General features: G+C 40.3%; 1 protein-coding gene across 1 annotated transcript in view; it reads left to right on the top strand.

Moving 5' to 3' along the window:
• Positions 1-13728, top strand: part of CFAP58 (cilia and flagella associated protein 58) — a 58307-nt gene extending 44579 nt beyond the window's left edge. The window contains exons 16-18 of the mRNA XM_054205501.1: positions 7679-7798; positions 9295-9428; positions 13608-13728. Of these exons, the coding sequence (XP_054061476.1) occupies positions 7679-7798; positions 9295-9428; positions 13608-13728 (375 nt within the window). The remainder of the gene's footprint in view (positions 1-7678; positions 7799-9294; positions 9429-13607) is intronic.
• Positions 13729-17023: the final 3295 nt, after the last annotated feature.

Raw genomic sequence — 17023 nt, forward strand, 5'->3', positions numbered from 1 at the left:
AGAGAAGTTAAAATACTGGAGGAGTGCAACAGCAGTGTAGCAATACGTTCACAAGGCCCTATTATATAGTGTGGCCCAGAGCCAGCTGCAAATCTTTATTATTCAGGTGTATCCTTTGGCAGGCATTCTTCTATTGAGGCAAGGGTATTCTGCTCCTCCCTCCGCAAGCGAAATATGGACAATATACAGGATCCTATTCAGTGGTGGATTATTATTTTCTCTGGTAGTTGCAACAACAACAACAAAACCAAATTAAAAAAAAGACATTCCACAGGGACAGATTAGATTTTATCTGTTTCAGATCACTTATTTTCATTCTTATGAGAGTGTGAATGGTGCTGTTGTTGAGGAAACATGCAGAAAGATGCAGCAGCACAAAAGCTGTTTTGGGGCTGTTAGGGGCAGGCAGTTAGAGTCACTCTGTTGGTTTTTTTTTTTAAAAGGTAGCTTAAAATTGGACAGATAAGGACACAAACAGGTGTAGAAAGAACGCAGTTCCTCCATTCTTCACTCTGAGACAGCCAGAGACAAGCTGCTGAGTGCACGGGGCCATGAACCCCGCGTAGGGAGACTCCCTGCCAAGTAGGGTGCGTCAGTCGGCCAGCTGCTCCACATCCTCTAGGCTCAGAGCTCAAGTCTTCCCGTGCCTGTCTTAGTAGATATAGCTGTAATCTTAAACAGGGGATGGCACACTTGGGCACAGCAGTTGCCTTTACATGAACATTAGGATACATGAAAGAAGGATTCCTTCTTCTGTTTGTTTGAATTTTAAGAAGCAGGCAGGGGGAGCTGAAACAGAACTCCTTGAAGGATAGCAGAGGGTCAGCTCTGATTACAGTGACTCTGAAGGAAGCCATATATTAAAACATTCATGATTTCGGAATCGCTGTGTGTGTTTCTTAGATGCACTGTTATTTCTTAATAGGTTCCAAAGTGTAACAGGAGACCACTCTTTCTTCCCTGAGGTACTTGGCATATGCAGGGAAACTCCGCTATCCTGTCAGAAAGATGTATGTAGGCTTTACTGCCTTGTTAGACAGGTATTTGTAGGTTTAAGTGGTGGCTTGACTTTGGAGACAGCTATCAGAGGCAGCAGTTCCAGAACACCAAAGGACTCAAAGCTAAGTGCTGTCACCTTTCAGGGAAATCTAAAGATCTAAGTCAAGCAGGTGATTAAAGAGATGTAGGTGCCTACCTTACAGAAAGGTATTTCTAGAAGCAGCTCTGCAGTTTCTCTGACCCTTCAAGGTCATCTGTCAGATCAGTCAGAAGTGAGAGCAGAAGCTGAGTCTGCCGGGAATCCCCATTCCAAGCCTCAACCTGAAGGAGCGGCTAATCGTTAAGAACAGAGCTGTGATAATTCTCCTTTAATTCATCTGATATTTTAAAAATCTAAATGGCTATTGAATAGATAAAATACATGCTGTTACACTGACATTAAAATACAGAGGTTTTAAGTCAAATAGTCTATATTTGAAGAAGATAATTATTTTTTTTTTACTTGAAACTCTATATGTAGTAATTATTAGCCAGTAAAAGGTTTCCCATTGTTTGCCTTGTGGAGTTATTCGCTTAGAATTTTTTAGATCCCTTGTTGATAAGATTTGTATCAAGCTCTGAATCTCCTCCAGGACACTTTAAGACAAGCTGCTACTAGAATGTGAAACAAAGGTTTGTTTAGAGCTCTCTTCAGCCCAACTGTCAAGCTGCAGGCACTGTGGAAATAGCTGGAACATTTAAATCAATCCATGCCATGTCAGGGGTAATTCTCACCTTCAAAGAACAGCTCACTTTTCTTTTGTGTGTATATATGTGCATATGTGTTCCTGTTCACACATATAGAAGAACAGGGGATAATTAATTGATCATCTTCTGCAATGTAAAGTATAAACACTGTGATTAAATGAGCTACTCTGATTAATGATTTTATAAATGCTTATGTAATGTCAATAGCAAAAATGGAATTGCAGCTGTTATTTCAGCAAGAGGCATCTATGCCGTTTTCTTATGATATATTGTTATCCTTGTGTCTCAGAGTTCAAAAGCTGAAAGGAGAGGAGCATATGTAACCCATGCATTTGTCCATTGGAAATAAAACCCCTGTTTTCCCACACACTTCCTAAGAAATATACAATATATATACCAGTACCTAGCAATAATAATAAAAATAATAAGTTGCAGTTGCACTTTAGCTGGAAATGTTTGTACTTTGTTGTTCCTGGAAGATGGTAATAATGCAGCATTCAGCTCTTACTGTTACAAAAAAGAGTCAAGGGTGAAGACCTTAGAAGATGCTCCAAGGTGTTGTTTTCCTCTCTCATTAAGCTGTTTTGAAAATGCCAGTCAATTTGGTGCAGTCTGCTCTGTGCCAAAGGAAACAGATTTGCTCTTGAGAAGCATTATTATCAACTGGAGGGATAAGTCATAGGACAGGTTTAATTTAACTCCATCTAGAGTGGTGCAAATGTCACCAAAGACGGGAAAATGATCCCAGCCCTTCCTTCAAATTGGCGGCAGCATTTTAACAAGAAAACCCCAAGTGTCTCATGCAGTATTAGTGTTGCCACATCATGAAAGGACTTCAATGTCCTGTTTCAAACATGAATTAATTTACCCAACAAAAAAACTCACATTGGACAGTTAAAGAAGGCTCTGGGTGATGATGAAAATAGAAGCTGTTCTAGGGAACTGCATGCTTGCAAAGGTGTTTGCTGATGGACGTGGAATAGACAAGAAAGAGCAGGAGCTTTTGAAAAGTGTTTATTGAGAAAGTTTATACTTCACATTTCTCACAGTGCTGGAGGCAACTTTCTTCTCTTGTTATAAAATTTGTGAAGGTTACCGTATGCTAATTTTTTTTACACCTCAGAAGACTTTTAATCGTAGATGTCCTGAGCCAACAGCTACTCTATTAGGTATACACATACACACAAGTGTTTGGCTTATACAGGTAAAATTAGTATAACTAGATGTGTACGTCTGTGTATGTATTTAATTCAGATTTCAGTGTCCTGTTTAACACTTCTGAAAAGGGATCGCAACCCCTGAAGGATGCTCTGCTGCTGTGTGACATCGTAAACAAAATGGCTCTGGAGTTCAGCATAGCGCTGACATTTTGGTTATAATGCCGATAAACAAGAAACCCCACGTGGCATGTTGACTGACTTGTTTTGCCCACCAAAGCCATGAGGAACTGTAGTGTGCTTACAGAGTTACTGTGTTGCTTTCTTCACCTTACTAATTAAAATAAGGATTTTTAGCTAGGTTAAATGTTTTGGGGTTTGCCACCATACTCTACGCTACATGCACCACACTGCATTACACGCCTTTGCTCTATGTCTTTATCTGGTTGGGTTTTTTTCTTTAGCTCAATTGCTGGCGATAGGAGCTAACATAAACTTAGTCTGAGTCAAAGGGTTTGGGATTTTTTGCGTGTAGTTTTTTTTAATAATTTGTGTGATAGAAAGCTTTTGGTGCACAATAGGATTTTTGCAGGTCTGGTGGAGAAGGCTGTTGGTGAGCTGCTCTGCCAGGTAAATTTGTTGATTTATCTATATGGAAAGACAAGCTGATAAAAATGTGGAAGCTGGGACTTCATGGCCTATTTCTGCTGTTGAGTACATCTTCATTAAATGTATGGTCATCCATCGTCTCTGGCTCAGGATGGTATCCTGGGCTAACTAACAAGATGGGTCATTTCAGGAGTTTCCTAGTGTGGTGACGGAGCAGGTGATATAAAATGGACTGTCATCTTTAGAGCTAATACCAGGTTCATTGGTCTACCCCAGCATTGCTGATTGCCTCCCACTCCTTGTCAAAGCGGTGAAATGCTTTGGTGTCATTTTAAGAATGTGTCTGATGGGGCTGATGGTCCCTCTGGCAGGGAACAATGAGGAAATCGGGCTGAGCAGCAGCAATACCTTCTTTTGAAGTAGGAGTGTGCTGGCAAAAAAGTGATTCTTCTTGCTGTTGGCTGAGCCAACTTGTGACCACCAAGTCCTGAAGAATCAATTGAAATTTGCCAAATATCTGCCAGTCCTCTGCAGAAGCAAATTATTTTTTCTCACTTCTTTGTAGAGCAGGCAGGCCAGGAGAACTCCGGATTCTGGCTGAGACAGCAGCTAGTTCAATTTAGGGGAAAGCAACAGTCCCCCTCACGCTGAATTAATAGGCGAGAGACTTAGGGATGCAGAAACATATTGTCATGGCTGAACCTAAAGGCAGACCTCTGGGCTCCTTGGATCTCCCCTTGAAAACAAATCTAAGACAGGAAGGGCTGTTCTAAAAATAATGTGGAATTTTATTTACACAATTTTTACAGCAGGTATTCACAGAGGCGCTGAAATTCTCTTCGGAATGCTTGAAATTTGACTGTAACCCTCAATCTGAGTATCCCAGTGTGACCTACATACACAAAATGAATGTGCCCTCATCTCTCCACCATCGGCTTGTCTTATTTTATGCCATAAAGCAATGAAGCTGGTTGACATTATGGGCTCAGTTCTACAGTCAAACACCTGCTGAATTTCATGGGAATTTTGCCACAGGAAGGATCACATAAAAAGCTTTCGTACTGGCCTAGACCTGGGCTGAAGACATGCGCATTACTCTTACTGGTGAAGGCTTAACAGCATGGATTTACAGAGAGATCTCGTGGATCTTCCTTCACCTCAAGAAGACGACTACTGCCTCACAGCACGTTTGTTCTTTTCATCTCAAGAACGTGTAACTCTACCAAGATGTATGTTGTGATTGCAGGCTGACAGAAGGATGGAGGGGAGTGTGAGGGGAAGCATTTTGGGACAAGCCAAAGAAACCCATCTTACACAGGCTATAATGGATTGACTTATGCCTGCCCAATGGGTGTAGGATTTCAGGTAGCTTTTTCTCCAACATCATCTGCGCAGACACCAACAGAAATAAATGGAGTTTACTGACTTCTACTTTGGACAAAATAGTGTTAACTGACTTCCAATAGGCACCAAACAGACTAGCTTACGCTCTTGTTTTCAAATTACTGCTACGCTGCTGATCATCATTGCTGACTTATGATTTTCTTGCCAATGCCAGGATACCTTCTCTCCATCTGGCCCCATTGGGGTCTCAGACATGTTAAGGAATGCACATGCATTTTGCTTGTTTCCAAAACAAAAAAGCAACCTAGATCCATCTTGCAGGGGTATCAATTTATGCACTGCAACTGAAAGCTACTTTGAATACAACTCACACATCAGACAACCCTATAGGTCTTTCTACATGTTCTCTGCTGTCTGTATCTGATAACTGGCTATTTATGAGATATCTGCATGTAATACACATTGCACAGCTTGTCTGTCCTTTGAATATAGCTAGAACATTTTAGAAGCCAAAATTTTTCTTTATTGTTCTGTGACGATTTTTTTTTCCTGGGCTTTCCATATTTCTTATGTGTAGAGATAAAAGTACCTGCAATGCGTTTTTGGTGGTAGTATCACGTGTACCTTGTGACTGACTTAGATTTACTCTGGTGGTTGCTGGTTTAAAATTAATTGAAATTAATTGATTTTTTAAATTTTTTTTTTTTTTTTGCATCCTGCAGTAAAATGTCAGAAATTATAGAAATGCCAACCTGTGAATGTAAACTTCTGCTGATGAGGAAAGACATATCCAGGATTTTCTTTTAATGTTTTGCTGACATATGGTGCTTCTAACCCAGTGACAAATTAATTGACTAGATGTAAAAGAGATGGACAGCACTTAGCAAGGAAGGACAGGATATGCATTATAAGACAGCTGGTTCTGCCTCTGTTGGATTATGGAGACAATATACATCGGACAGCTAACGAGTCTCTGTAGCATAAGATAGATTCTCCTTATAATAGAATTGCACGCTTTGTCTCTAAATGGGGTTATTATACACACCATTGCACAATGTTTGAAGAGCTTGGTTGGCCCTTGTAGAGGGTTAGGAGAGAAATAAATTGGAAAACAATTGCACATAAGACCTTCAGTCCATCAACTGCTCCATATTTATCCAAATTACCGTTACACTCTTCCAAAATACAAATCTGTGATACATTCAGGGGTGGAATGTTAATACTGACCAGACAGATTTTGACAAGGCAGATTTTTCTTTTGCTGTTGCTTTTAGCTTGCAGTAAAATCTTGCTTCCTCAGGAACCACTTGTAGTGACATAACAACTCTCTACTGAGAATGAATTCTCAATCTAATTCTTGCCACTATGCAAACTCCAGTCTGAGTCTCAGGAGGTTTTGAATTTTCCAGGGATAAACTGTGAACAACTTAATTTGTAGGAGCTCTTTCTCAGTAATATTTAGAATTTTAGGGTAATGCTTGCAAAAACAATTTATGATTTGAAGTACTTCCATTTTTTGGGTCCCAACTTGTGACCTTTATGGTGTATGGTTTTCAGAAAATGCTGAGGTCTCCTTATGCTCTTGAAGACTGGACACCTAGAATTTTACATCTTCAAAATAACAAGCCACTTTTGAAAATCCTGGCTGAACCACTGAGCCAGGCCAAATGTAGCATTTCTAGGTGGTGTGATGGCACCATTTCCCACATCTATGGAATAATTCTGTGGTAAAGAGTTGTAGACAGAGCTTATAAAAAAGGCAGCAAAAAGGAGTTTTGTCAAAGCCAATGTAAATAATCACCTATCCTACCTCCTACTTTGCATTTTTGTCTTCTTCAGTTAATTTTTTTGTCTGCTACTCCGACTTCCAGTCAAATAACACTCCTTTTTAATTCCAGCTCTCCAGGTACCAGACAAGGATGCGATCTTGCTAAATAATGTTAAATAATAATAATCTTAGTCTGACAGGGTAGATACTAAAAATATTGTAATGTGCAAAGCTATGAAGGTGGCTTTGTTCAGAGCTTTATTCCTCAGACTGAAAACAAGTACAGCCTCAAAACACAGTTGAAAGCGGCATTTCAGTACAGAAAGCTGTAAGTGGGTCCGTGGTGTGGTTTCTGTTCAGGTATGGCTATATCCTATTCCCACCAGTACACTGTTCCAACATAAAAAATGAGAAGAGACATGACAAAGAAAAATAACTTGGTGGTAATTGTGCTAATCATAGTTGTTGCTGTTTATACTTTCTTTCCCTTTCCCAGGGTCCCTGCAGTTAAACTGAAAGGTTTTATGTATGTTTGTGTGTGTATATATATCTGTATGTGTCTGTGTGTACATGTGCTTCGCAGGATTTTCTTTGGAAGAAGTAGTTCTTTTGTACAGTCCTTCCCTGACATTTCTAACAGCCTGCTCACATCCTGTTGGGTGAAGCTGTGATCCTTAATGTACGGCAATGTGGCTCATAAGAAGAAGGATTGCAATAAGCACAGTTACTAGTAATTAATTTCCCACCCCTGGATACTCTTCCAGTGACTCTTTTATATTCTCTGTGGTAGAGCGTGCTCACTGATGACAGTGTTTAAGAGTATTTCATTCGTGGTTCAAAGTAGCTGGATGTTTCTTTTAATGAGCTTTCCCACTGCTATCACAACAACTTTAAATACCTTCTGGCTAGTGAGGAAAGACTGACACACAGGCAGATTTGTTTCTGCAAATATCTTCCTGACTGAGTTGCGTTTTTCGGTGAGGTTGATTTCATCACACGTTGTGCTGCTGCTATAGTAGTTTTATAAGAGCACTTCCTCTTGTCTTTTTATTAGGAAAAGGAGAAACTGTATGTGGAATTGAAGCACGTCTTGGCCCGGCAGCCTGGCCCTGAAGCTGCGGAACAGTTGCAGCTCTACCGGCATACCCTCCGACAGAAGACAAAACAGCTGAAAGTAAGAGATGCCCTCTGTCTCTGGCTGAGGGGCTGCCACACTTGCAGAACGACTCCACCAGTGATCCTGGGGAGCAAGGCTTCAGGAAGGTTTTTGATGAACAGTGTCCATGCCTTAGTATATTAGATCAGGAAAATAAGGTTAATACTGCATCTCCCCAGGGGAAAATCAAAAGCAGTAGAAGTACTTTTTTCGCATTATGCTAGTTTGTTTCATTAAAATAGAGGAAAAGTCTTATTAGAATATGAGTGTGCAGCACAACACTGTGAATGCTTTTTGTGCATGGGCATTCTGGGACACTATCAGTTTTCCATTAAGCTTATTCTCCTTCCCTTCCCTTCTATTGGACTGCTAAGATCTTTAATGAGCAAATCAAAGCCATTTTATTTTCTTTTTAACAAACTAGTGGGAATATATCAAGAATCCAGTCTTAAATTATTGTTATATTAGACTTGCAACTTCTATAGGGATGACAGGAGTAACCTGTCCTAACCCTTTGTCACTAGAAGGGAGGATTTTCTGGTTCTGAAGGAATTTTGTGGGAGACACTGAAAGCATGATATTAAAAAGTGATTCTTTGATAGAATAAGCTGATCTTCCCTTGTTCTTGCCTGCATAAAAGATCAGTCTCCCCAGGAGTTCATCTACTTCTACAGCTCCTCTGTCTGTTGAAGTCATCATCTCCTGTTCACTGCATCATAATCACGTCTATACTAACCATGAGGAAAAAAATGCAGGAGCAGATGGGCCCTTAGGAAACAAAGAGGCTGTTATGCAAATCTTAGCTTTCCACAGAGAAGAAAAACAATGTAGGAAATGTAAAATAGAAGCCAAAGTTTAGCTAAACTGAATGTGATTTGAAGTTTTCCATACGGTTCCCATTTGTCCTTAATGCAGTCAATTGCTACTGTGTATTTCAGGCACAGTACGCTGTACTGGCGTGCATGCCATTTTGTGGTGCCAGGTCAAGCTATTCTCCTTCTTAATGAAGGAAAACACACTATGCATGCTCCTACTTTTTTAAAGTTTATTGATTCGCACGCAAGCAGCATTGTATTTATATTTACACTGCCTGATACTACGTTGCCTGTGTGCATTTAATTACTTCACATAACAAAGTGGGTCCATGTGAATAAAACCCATTATTATTAAATAAATCCCTGCTTTATTATTTTTTAAGACCTTCATTTTGAATTTCCACCCAGATATGTGTCCCAGAACATTAAGAGCTAATGTACGTATTAATACCATTCCCATAATCTTGGGGCATATTTTACATGTTTTATTGTGGTTAAATGGCATAGCCTTAATTTTGTAAATTGTTCTTAGGTGAGCAGAAGTTATCAAAAGAAGCATATTGACAGAAAATGAGATGTGGTGGAAAATGGTGATGTCTTATATCATCAAATCTGAAAGGAAAAAGTGCTTGTAAAAGTACTAACTTATGTTAGTTAACTAACATCTCTGGTTTCTGCTTTTTGCCTTTTGTTTGTTAGGTTTTGTCCTCAGAATTGAATATGTATGAATCACAAAGCCAAGAATACAAATATGAAATTGAAAGACTTGCCAACGAGCTTCTGAATGTGAAAAAGAAATATCTGGCTCAGAAACGCAAGGAACAACAGGCCAAGTATGGGAAAATAACAGTTTTGTCTACACAACTTTCTGCATAAACCAGATTTTTTTTAGACCCTGCTTTACCCTGTTGGTCAGAACGTGGCCAAATTTGACTAAGAAGATACAATATTGTTGACAGATTTTCCTGAACGTTATCCTTCATATTACTTCAGTCCGGTCTAGACTTACCATGATCTATGGCCAGGACAAGAACATCGAGCAGAGATGTTGCTGACATGTTCTGCAGTCCAGTTAAATTATTCATACCAATGAGATGGTGCCCAGAGGACACAGATTAGTGTCTGGTCTCTCACATTGAATGAGAGATCCTCAAGCATTATGAGGACCTCAACGCATTTTACAAGTTATAAATGTAATGAAACAGCATCTGATATGGGGTACAACCTTTCTTCAAGTGGCAACTACATAATCCTGGTGTAAGAACAAAGTCATTGTTTCCAAAATGTAGTAGGTGTGACTGACTATCCCCTTCTAGCGGCAGGTTGCAGAGAAGAGCATTGCGCATCCGCTTCTTGTTCCCTTCTTACATCCAGATGGAGGAAAGTGAGCAATGCTCAGTCTGGTTTTGGCAAATGTCTTACCCTTTTGACAGTAGAGCCTAAGGACTTTCCTGTAGGTGGTTGTTGTCTCTTAACCAATAGCAGTTTGATGGCACCTCCCTGCTACTCTCAGTACACAAATGAGCATTCAGCTGCTCCTCTTATTTAAAAGAAAATGACTAGGATCTTAGTAACCCAATTTCTGGCCCATTAAAATGAGCTAATTTGCAGAGGCTGAGATGACACCATTCTGATAATGAATCTCCGAGCTGGGACACCAAAACTATTAGTCAGTTCTCAAAATGGAAGTATTGGACTTTCCTTTTAAAGAGAAGTTTCTTAGATTTCTGCAGTCAGATGACATATCTGTTACCAAGTTTTTCTGTGTATGCCTTTTGTCTTTCCACCCTTCCATCCTCAGCCTGTCCCTTTCTCGCACGCTAAAGCAAACAATTCTCTATGTTGCTGAATATAATTCAAAGCTGCCTGTATCTATTTCTTCCTTAATCATATTTCAGCCAGCAAACAGTTTTGATGACTAAATTAGCAAAGTAGTCAGTGATAAACAGTGACTTTTGTCCATCTGCAAATTGCATAATGTTACCTTAATGTTTGGAATTAGCAACAATTGTGAAGTGCTAATGGTCTTCCTGGAGCTTTAGGATCAATATGTGAGGCTTCCATAGTGCCTGATAATCCATTTCCAGCAGCTAAGTATCCTCTTCACAATAGTTTTAATGTTTCCATTTTGGACTTTGGCATCATGTTTCTTCATCAGATGAGAAGAAATTCACCCATGTTCTGTTGTTATATCATACCTCGAATTAATTCCAGTCATAACTCTTGAAAAAACACAACTTGTTAGGGGAATAACTACTATAAAGAAAACAAAAATATTGGGAAAGGTGATGGTGACTGCACTTGGGTCTGTTAATCATACACAGTGAATGGAATTTCATGGTGGAATTCAAATAGTGCCAGAGTCATTACAATGTTTATAGGTTCAGGATAGATATCTGCCATTACTGCAGCTTGTCAGGTTGTTGTTCTTATGGGCAGGCATGACTGTAGACTGATGAGCATGGTGTCTTTGTGACATCTGTGTTTTGGAAGTACATTCAGATGCTGTTAGTGGTGCTTCTGCTATCTCATTGCTCCCACCTCAGGTGCAGAAGCTACCAGCCCTGTGCAGTCAGCCCTGACTGGCACTTGTCTTTGTGGCCAGGTGCTGTGCTTTGCTCTTCTCTGTCCCTCATTGATTTGTTCCCCAGTCAAACCTGTTGGACGACATCCTGCTTTGAAGGATATGCACACCCCAAGGCATAACTGGGCATATCGGTCCTGGATAACTGCAGCTTTTGTAATCTCTAGACTGCCCTTGTGTTGCTCAGCAGCAGAGCAAAGGAAACAACCTTGTTGTGCAGCCTTCCTTCCCCAAACTGCCAATTGTGTATGACAGGTCTTTTGCTTTCTGCAATAGATCCTTCCCCAAGGAGTCCTTCACCACTGATGCACAGCCATTGCACGCTTGGACTGGGCTGGACAGGCACTGCCTGGTGTGTAGATGCCAGCCAAAGAGCCATGGCCATTTGATTCATACAATCTCAGGTTGCTCTAAGTCCCAGCTGATACAAAACCACTAACTTGATCTCTATCATGCTGGCTAATGTTAACATCATGTCTGAAATAAATGCGGCTGATTTTGCTAATAAAAAGAGGATCCTGTCAGGACAATAGCATTAATAGCATTATTGACTACCCTGGTATGAAAGAGAATTAATACTCTGAGATAACCTCACACAAAGGTATCATCTAAAGCTTTTATTGATTTGCACAAGACAGTTCTGGTTTGTGATTTAAAGTCTTGATAGTGAACTAATGCAGCTTTCCATGGGATGCTGAAGGAATATAATGACTGACAACAGGAATTTAGCTTTGTTTTGTGTTAAAGCTTAAAATCCAATGTTTAAGATTTTGGTTGTGAATTTGAAATCCTCTTTTTTTGCTCTCTGATTCTGAATGTTGTCTTTCCCAGATGTCTTAGGCTTTCTCTTTCTCATTCTTCCCATTCTCTCCTTCTGCTTCTTGCACCCTTTCTGCTTCACTACTTTTACCAGTTGTTTCTAGCACCAGGGTTCCAGTTTTATCTTGATAAGGATTGGTAAGAAAATATGAAGCTTAAATCCACACCAGCGACTTGATCCTGCAGTCCTATATATGTAAATAACTGCACTGAGGGATGTCAGTAGTAACTGGGAGCTTTTGCACGTGGCTGCTTGCACATTAATTCTGCATAATATATTACAGTATTCGGCTGCATAGATTTTTTCCATACTGATGAGCACATCTGTTGGCTGTCTCCATGGGAGCGTGAAGAAAGAATGAGCATGGACTCTGGATCATTTTCTCTCCCCAAAGTTAGAAGCCCAATAGTGAGATTGGATGAGCCATCTAAATATAGCATGTTAGTTTTTAGTGCTATCATGTGGCACATCTATTAGTGCCACATTGATAAAACTAAAAACAGTTAGAACTGGTTTTCACTGTTAAGTTCATCTGTGCCATCTTTTGCCTATTCTGACACCTCCATATGATTAAATTTGGAAAAGGAAGCGCAACTATTCATCCTACAGGGTTTCTCTCAACTTCCTCCTCTCCCAACACAATTATTTAGGGACAAAGAGAAAAGTATTAATTCCAGGAAGCGTTTTCTTTTCCCTTACTGGGGACTGAGAAAGGGTGCTAATGCAACAAGGCTAGGTTTTGCAAAAGCGTGGTCGCACTCACGTTTGTGTCTCAGTCTCTATGACTGTAAAATAAAAGTAATGGCACTGACTTTCTTTGTAAAGCCTTGAGACCTCTGCTGTTATGATAAACTTCATAAAGCTCCACTTGGTTAATTTTAAATACCTCAGGACCTTTCTCTGAAACCTCCAGGAACATCACAGTGAGTTTCAAATACTGCCCTTTGTATTTGTTTTGCTGTGCTTACCTCCCCCCCAACCTCATCAGAGTGCAACCAGCTAACCCTTGTTCCCTCCTCTTAAGGCCATCCAATTCAAGCCCTCTTGGATCCTCAGGTGGAGCAACTTCCTGGGGCTATGACTGCACCCACAGCACACTGTTAGTTTTTTGCAAATGTCACAGGGAGGGTAATTATCACTAGAACTTTGTTAAAATGTGAAGACAGGTAACACTATTTGTTCATTAAAATTCAACAAAGAAAAAATATCTCCCCGTTGCACCTTTGATGAATGTAGCTGTTTGTTTGAAAACAGGCATATACTTGCTAGAATGGGATGGTGATTAGAAATCTGAAGTCACAGAGCTCATGTACAAACTTGCTCTAATGAGGTGCTCTGACCATTTTGGGGAGTAGCACGAAGAGAGCTCATTTATTTCTGATTTTTAATAATTCCAAAAAAACCATCAGTAGGCTTGTAATTAGATCCAAACAGACACCTAGTCTTGGTGGTTTAGCCTAACAGGCTTTAATCAACAATTTTTTAATGATCTCTTGATACGTGATAGCATCAAAGAAGCTTTGGAGGACACAGATTTTCTGAATTTGTACACATCACTGGGCTGCAGAATGAAATATGTATTTTCCTTGTCTTTGTTTCTATTTAAAGGGAGAAGGCGCAACTCTTGACTGACACGGAGCCTGAGCTTCCACGCTACAGGTCTGATGTTCCTCGCTTCACCGGAGGGGGCTTTGCTCTCAGCAGACCCCTTCCCAAAGTTACAGCTTAGGAACGGACTCATCACATGCCCATTCCCAGTCTCTTGCTAAAGTCTATTTGTGCTGGGTTTTTTGAGAAACTGTAATTTTAAAAGAAATTCAGCATTAACTTTCCCTCTGAAATCAGTGTTTTGCCTTCAGGAAAAGGCATTTTATAGTAGAATTAATGTAGTTTTGGTTTACAAACTGTGGACCAAATCTGCCCATATGATGCCAGCAACAGTCTGCACTGGTGTAACTGAATAGTGGAGACCATGCAGATATTTCTTATTCAATACTGTGTCTCTATTTAGCTCTGTAACACCACAAAATGCCTTAATATGCAGTTATTTCCCCTTTATCTACCTCTGTTGTAAGCACTCCTTCCATTTATCTTCTGACTCAAAGCACCTGAAAGAAATGAGAAAACGGAAAAGCAGAAAAATTAATAGGCTGCTGTTTCAAGCCCTGCTGAGCAAATGCAAAATTAACAAGTCTTTACTTAGATGTACACATGTAGCAGTTCTTTGTGCAGGTAGTCTGTAATAGGGTTTATGCAGTGTTTGCTACAGTTGTTAGTAAGATCAAGGATGTTTGTGGCCACAATGTGCATTATTAAGAATGCGATTCTGTTTACTCTGGTAGACACAAAGTGACATAATTATGTCTGTTCAGCTGGGGAGACTGTACACACTGACTGGGACATGCTGTTCTCCCACATAAGTCCTTCCAAGCGATTCAAACTTGGACTCAAAACATGGCAAACTTTACTCTCTAATTTCTAGACACTTGGGCATTTTTGTAACTTTCAGAAATTGTTTTTGTAATACAGCAGGAGCCCTCCAACCTTTTCAGCCAAAAGAGATTTAATTACCATTCATTAACAAGTGAAATAACAAAGTCACGGCATGAGGTGCTGAAGTATAGAAAACTTTCAAGCTGTAAAATAAAATGTTTTGAAACTGATTTGTACATGGAAGCTTTTTCCCAGCCTGGGGGATAAAAATACTTGTCCAAAGAGATATGGTGATAAATATTTCACATGCACAAAAAAAAAAACGTTTGCAAAGATTTTGTTCTTTCCTTTGGTGGAATACATAATTAAATATTAAAGCTACTGTGGGAAACTTTTAGTGGAAGTGTTTAATTCAAAGGAATCAAGTTAAATGCGGCAGGGATCTACTTTGCTTTTACATTGGGGACCAGAACACTTAGTCATCAGATCCATTGTGTTTTTCTTTTGTTCCCAAAATAGCTATTATTGGTTATTCACTGTCAAGTGCATTATGCTAAAGTTATCATTTTAGGGCAGTCGTGCTGTTTGAATCATGTCTTTTGTGTACCTGACACGTCCTTATAGTTAGAATAATTGAGAATAACTGACACAGACGCTTGAGTTTGACGGGATCCCGAGTAGGTTTTACTGAAGCTTTTAAGAGCTGGTATTTGTTAAGGTCCTGAGTATCCAGCCTGGAGCTGGACTCTGCTATGCTTACTGATACTGGCAAGTAATTTGTACGGAAATAAATCATCAAAGTCACGCTTATTAATTCACATGAATGAAAGAGGCACAGTCAGACTCCCAGAATACCATCACATTGTAGAGAGGCAACTTATTTACTCCACTCTGAACTGTACAGCATACTCCTTAATTTATCCAGAGGTAATCCAAGACTGTGTACATCTTTCCCTCTGTTATCAGGCTTTAGGAGACAGGTGTTACAGTGGTCAGAGCAAAGGAAGGGAAGCCAAGCAGATGGAATCTGTTCCCTAATTGCATATATTTTTATTAATGCACTAATAAAACGGATTCTTTTCCATCTTCAGGAATACTTAATAGTAGCTTGCATTGCACAGATCGGACTATTTTCAGGGTAAGAAGCTCCATCCCTAAATGATTCTTGACCTGAGTTTTCCAGTCTCTAAAATGGGTGGGATAGTATTTGTCTAATGACTTGCAAAGCTAAATTCACTTATGTCTAAAAAGGGATCAGTCCTCTAGATTAAAAAAACATAGAGGAGTGCAAAAAATTGTGATTTTCTCATATAACATGTTCTTCCAGTCTGAAGGGCTGGGAAGTGAGTGCAGTGAATTCCACCTACAGAATATGGCAGCTTTTACTGCGTTCATCTACAATTTCAGGCATCCAGATGTGAATGTGTGGGCTACTATCTCCAGTTTTACTGCGTTATTTACTTACTACCGGGGAAACTAAATTCAGAGGTTAATTTGGAAAAGAAGAAAAAAAAAATAGGCAAGAAAATGTAGTCATCAAATTATTGCCAGTAACTTTCAGCATAATCAGGAATAGAATAACTGCAGCCAGTTTAATTTATAGTGCTAGAGAGTCAAAACCATTTCTGAGTTCATATAATAGAATGGATTAAAGCACACCAAATCCCTTCCCCCCTGGTCTATAAAAGTCAGGGAGCTTGAAAAATCGCTCTGGATGTCTGTGAACCCAGCTGATGCTGAGGTGCTTTTAGTGTTCAAGGATTTGGCTTGCACAGCAGGGAAAGGCAGAGTGCTAATGAGAGTATCATTTGTTCAGTTGCTTCTGCATTGTGAGCAGCAGCTCTGAAGTGCTTCTCCAAGTTTTGTTGCAGAATAATGTTAATTGAATTCCAGTCTGTGCAAGATGCAAGCCTGGAAGTAGCAAGCATATCTTTAACTGCTTGTTCCTGTAAAGATACATGAAAAGATGGAGGTGAAGGGCTATGATCCATGGCACTTAAGTTAGAGGAAATCTTTCTTCACTTTAATTGGTTCGGATTGGAGCTGTAGTAGCTTGCACAGTAAATCTATCCTGGAGACTTTTTCAGTGAGCAAAGCATGTAATATTGTTCATTTTCAGAGCTCTTCCAATACATAGATAATATTTTAAGTACCTTCCCATCTGAATTGGGCTCTGATCTTGTCTAGCAGGTCTGTATTCAGAGTATTGTTCGAGCAGGGCACAAACAAGGCACTGAACTACCAAGTTCAAAGGCAGGAGCCCGACCCGGCCGGGCCGGGCCGGCAGCTCCCGCGGCACACGGCTGGGGTGGCCTGGCCTCAGACGGCCACAAAGGACCGGTGCCGCTGTCCCGGGCTCCCACAACACGGGGAAGAACCGGACGAAAAAGGCAAAACTCGCGGGTTGAGACAAAGGCAGTTTAACAGAACAGGAAAAGGGAACAAGAAAACAACAGCAATAACACGGACAGAGGAATACACAAACACGGTTACGGAACCGCTCCCCGACCGGACCCCGGACGCCCCCGCCCGCTCCAAGCGGCCACTTCCAGCCCCCTCCGCCGGCAGCTCCGAGCGGGCGCGGCTCCCAG

The sequence above is a fragment of the Rissa tridactyla genome, chromosome 6 (assembly GCF_028500815.1).
Source record: "Rissa tridactyla isolate bRisTri1 chromosome 6, bRisTri1.patW.cur.20221130, whole genome shotgun sequence".
NCBI lineage: Eukaryota > Metazoa > Chordata > Aves > Charadriiformes > Laridae > Rissa > Rissa tridactyla.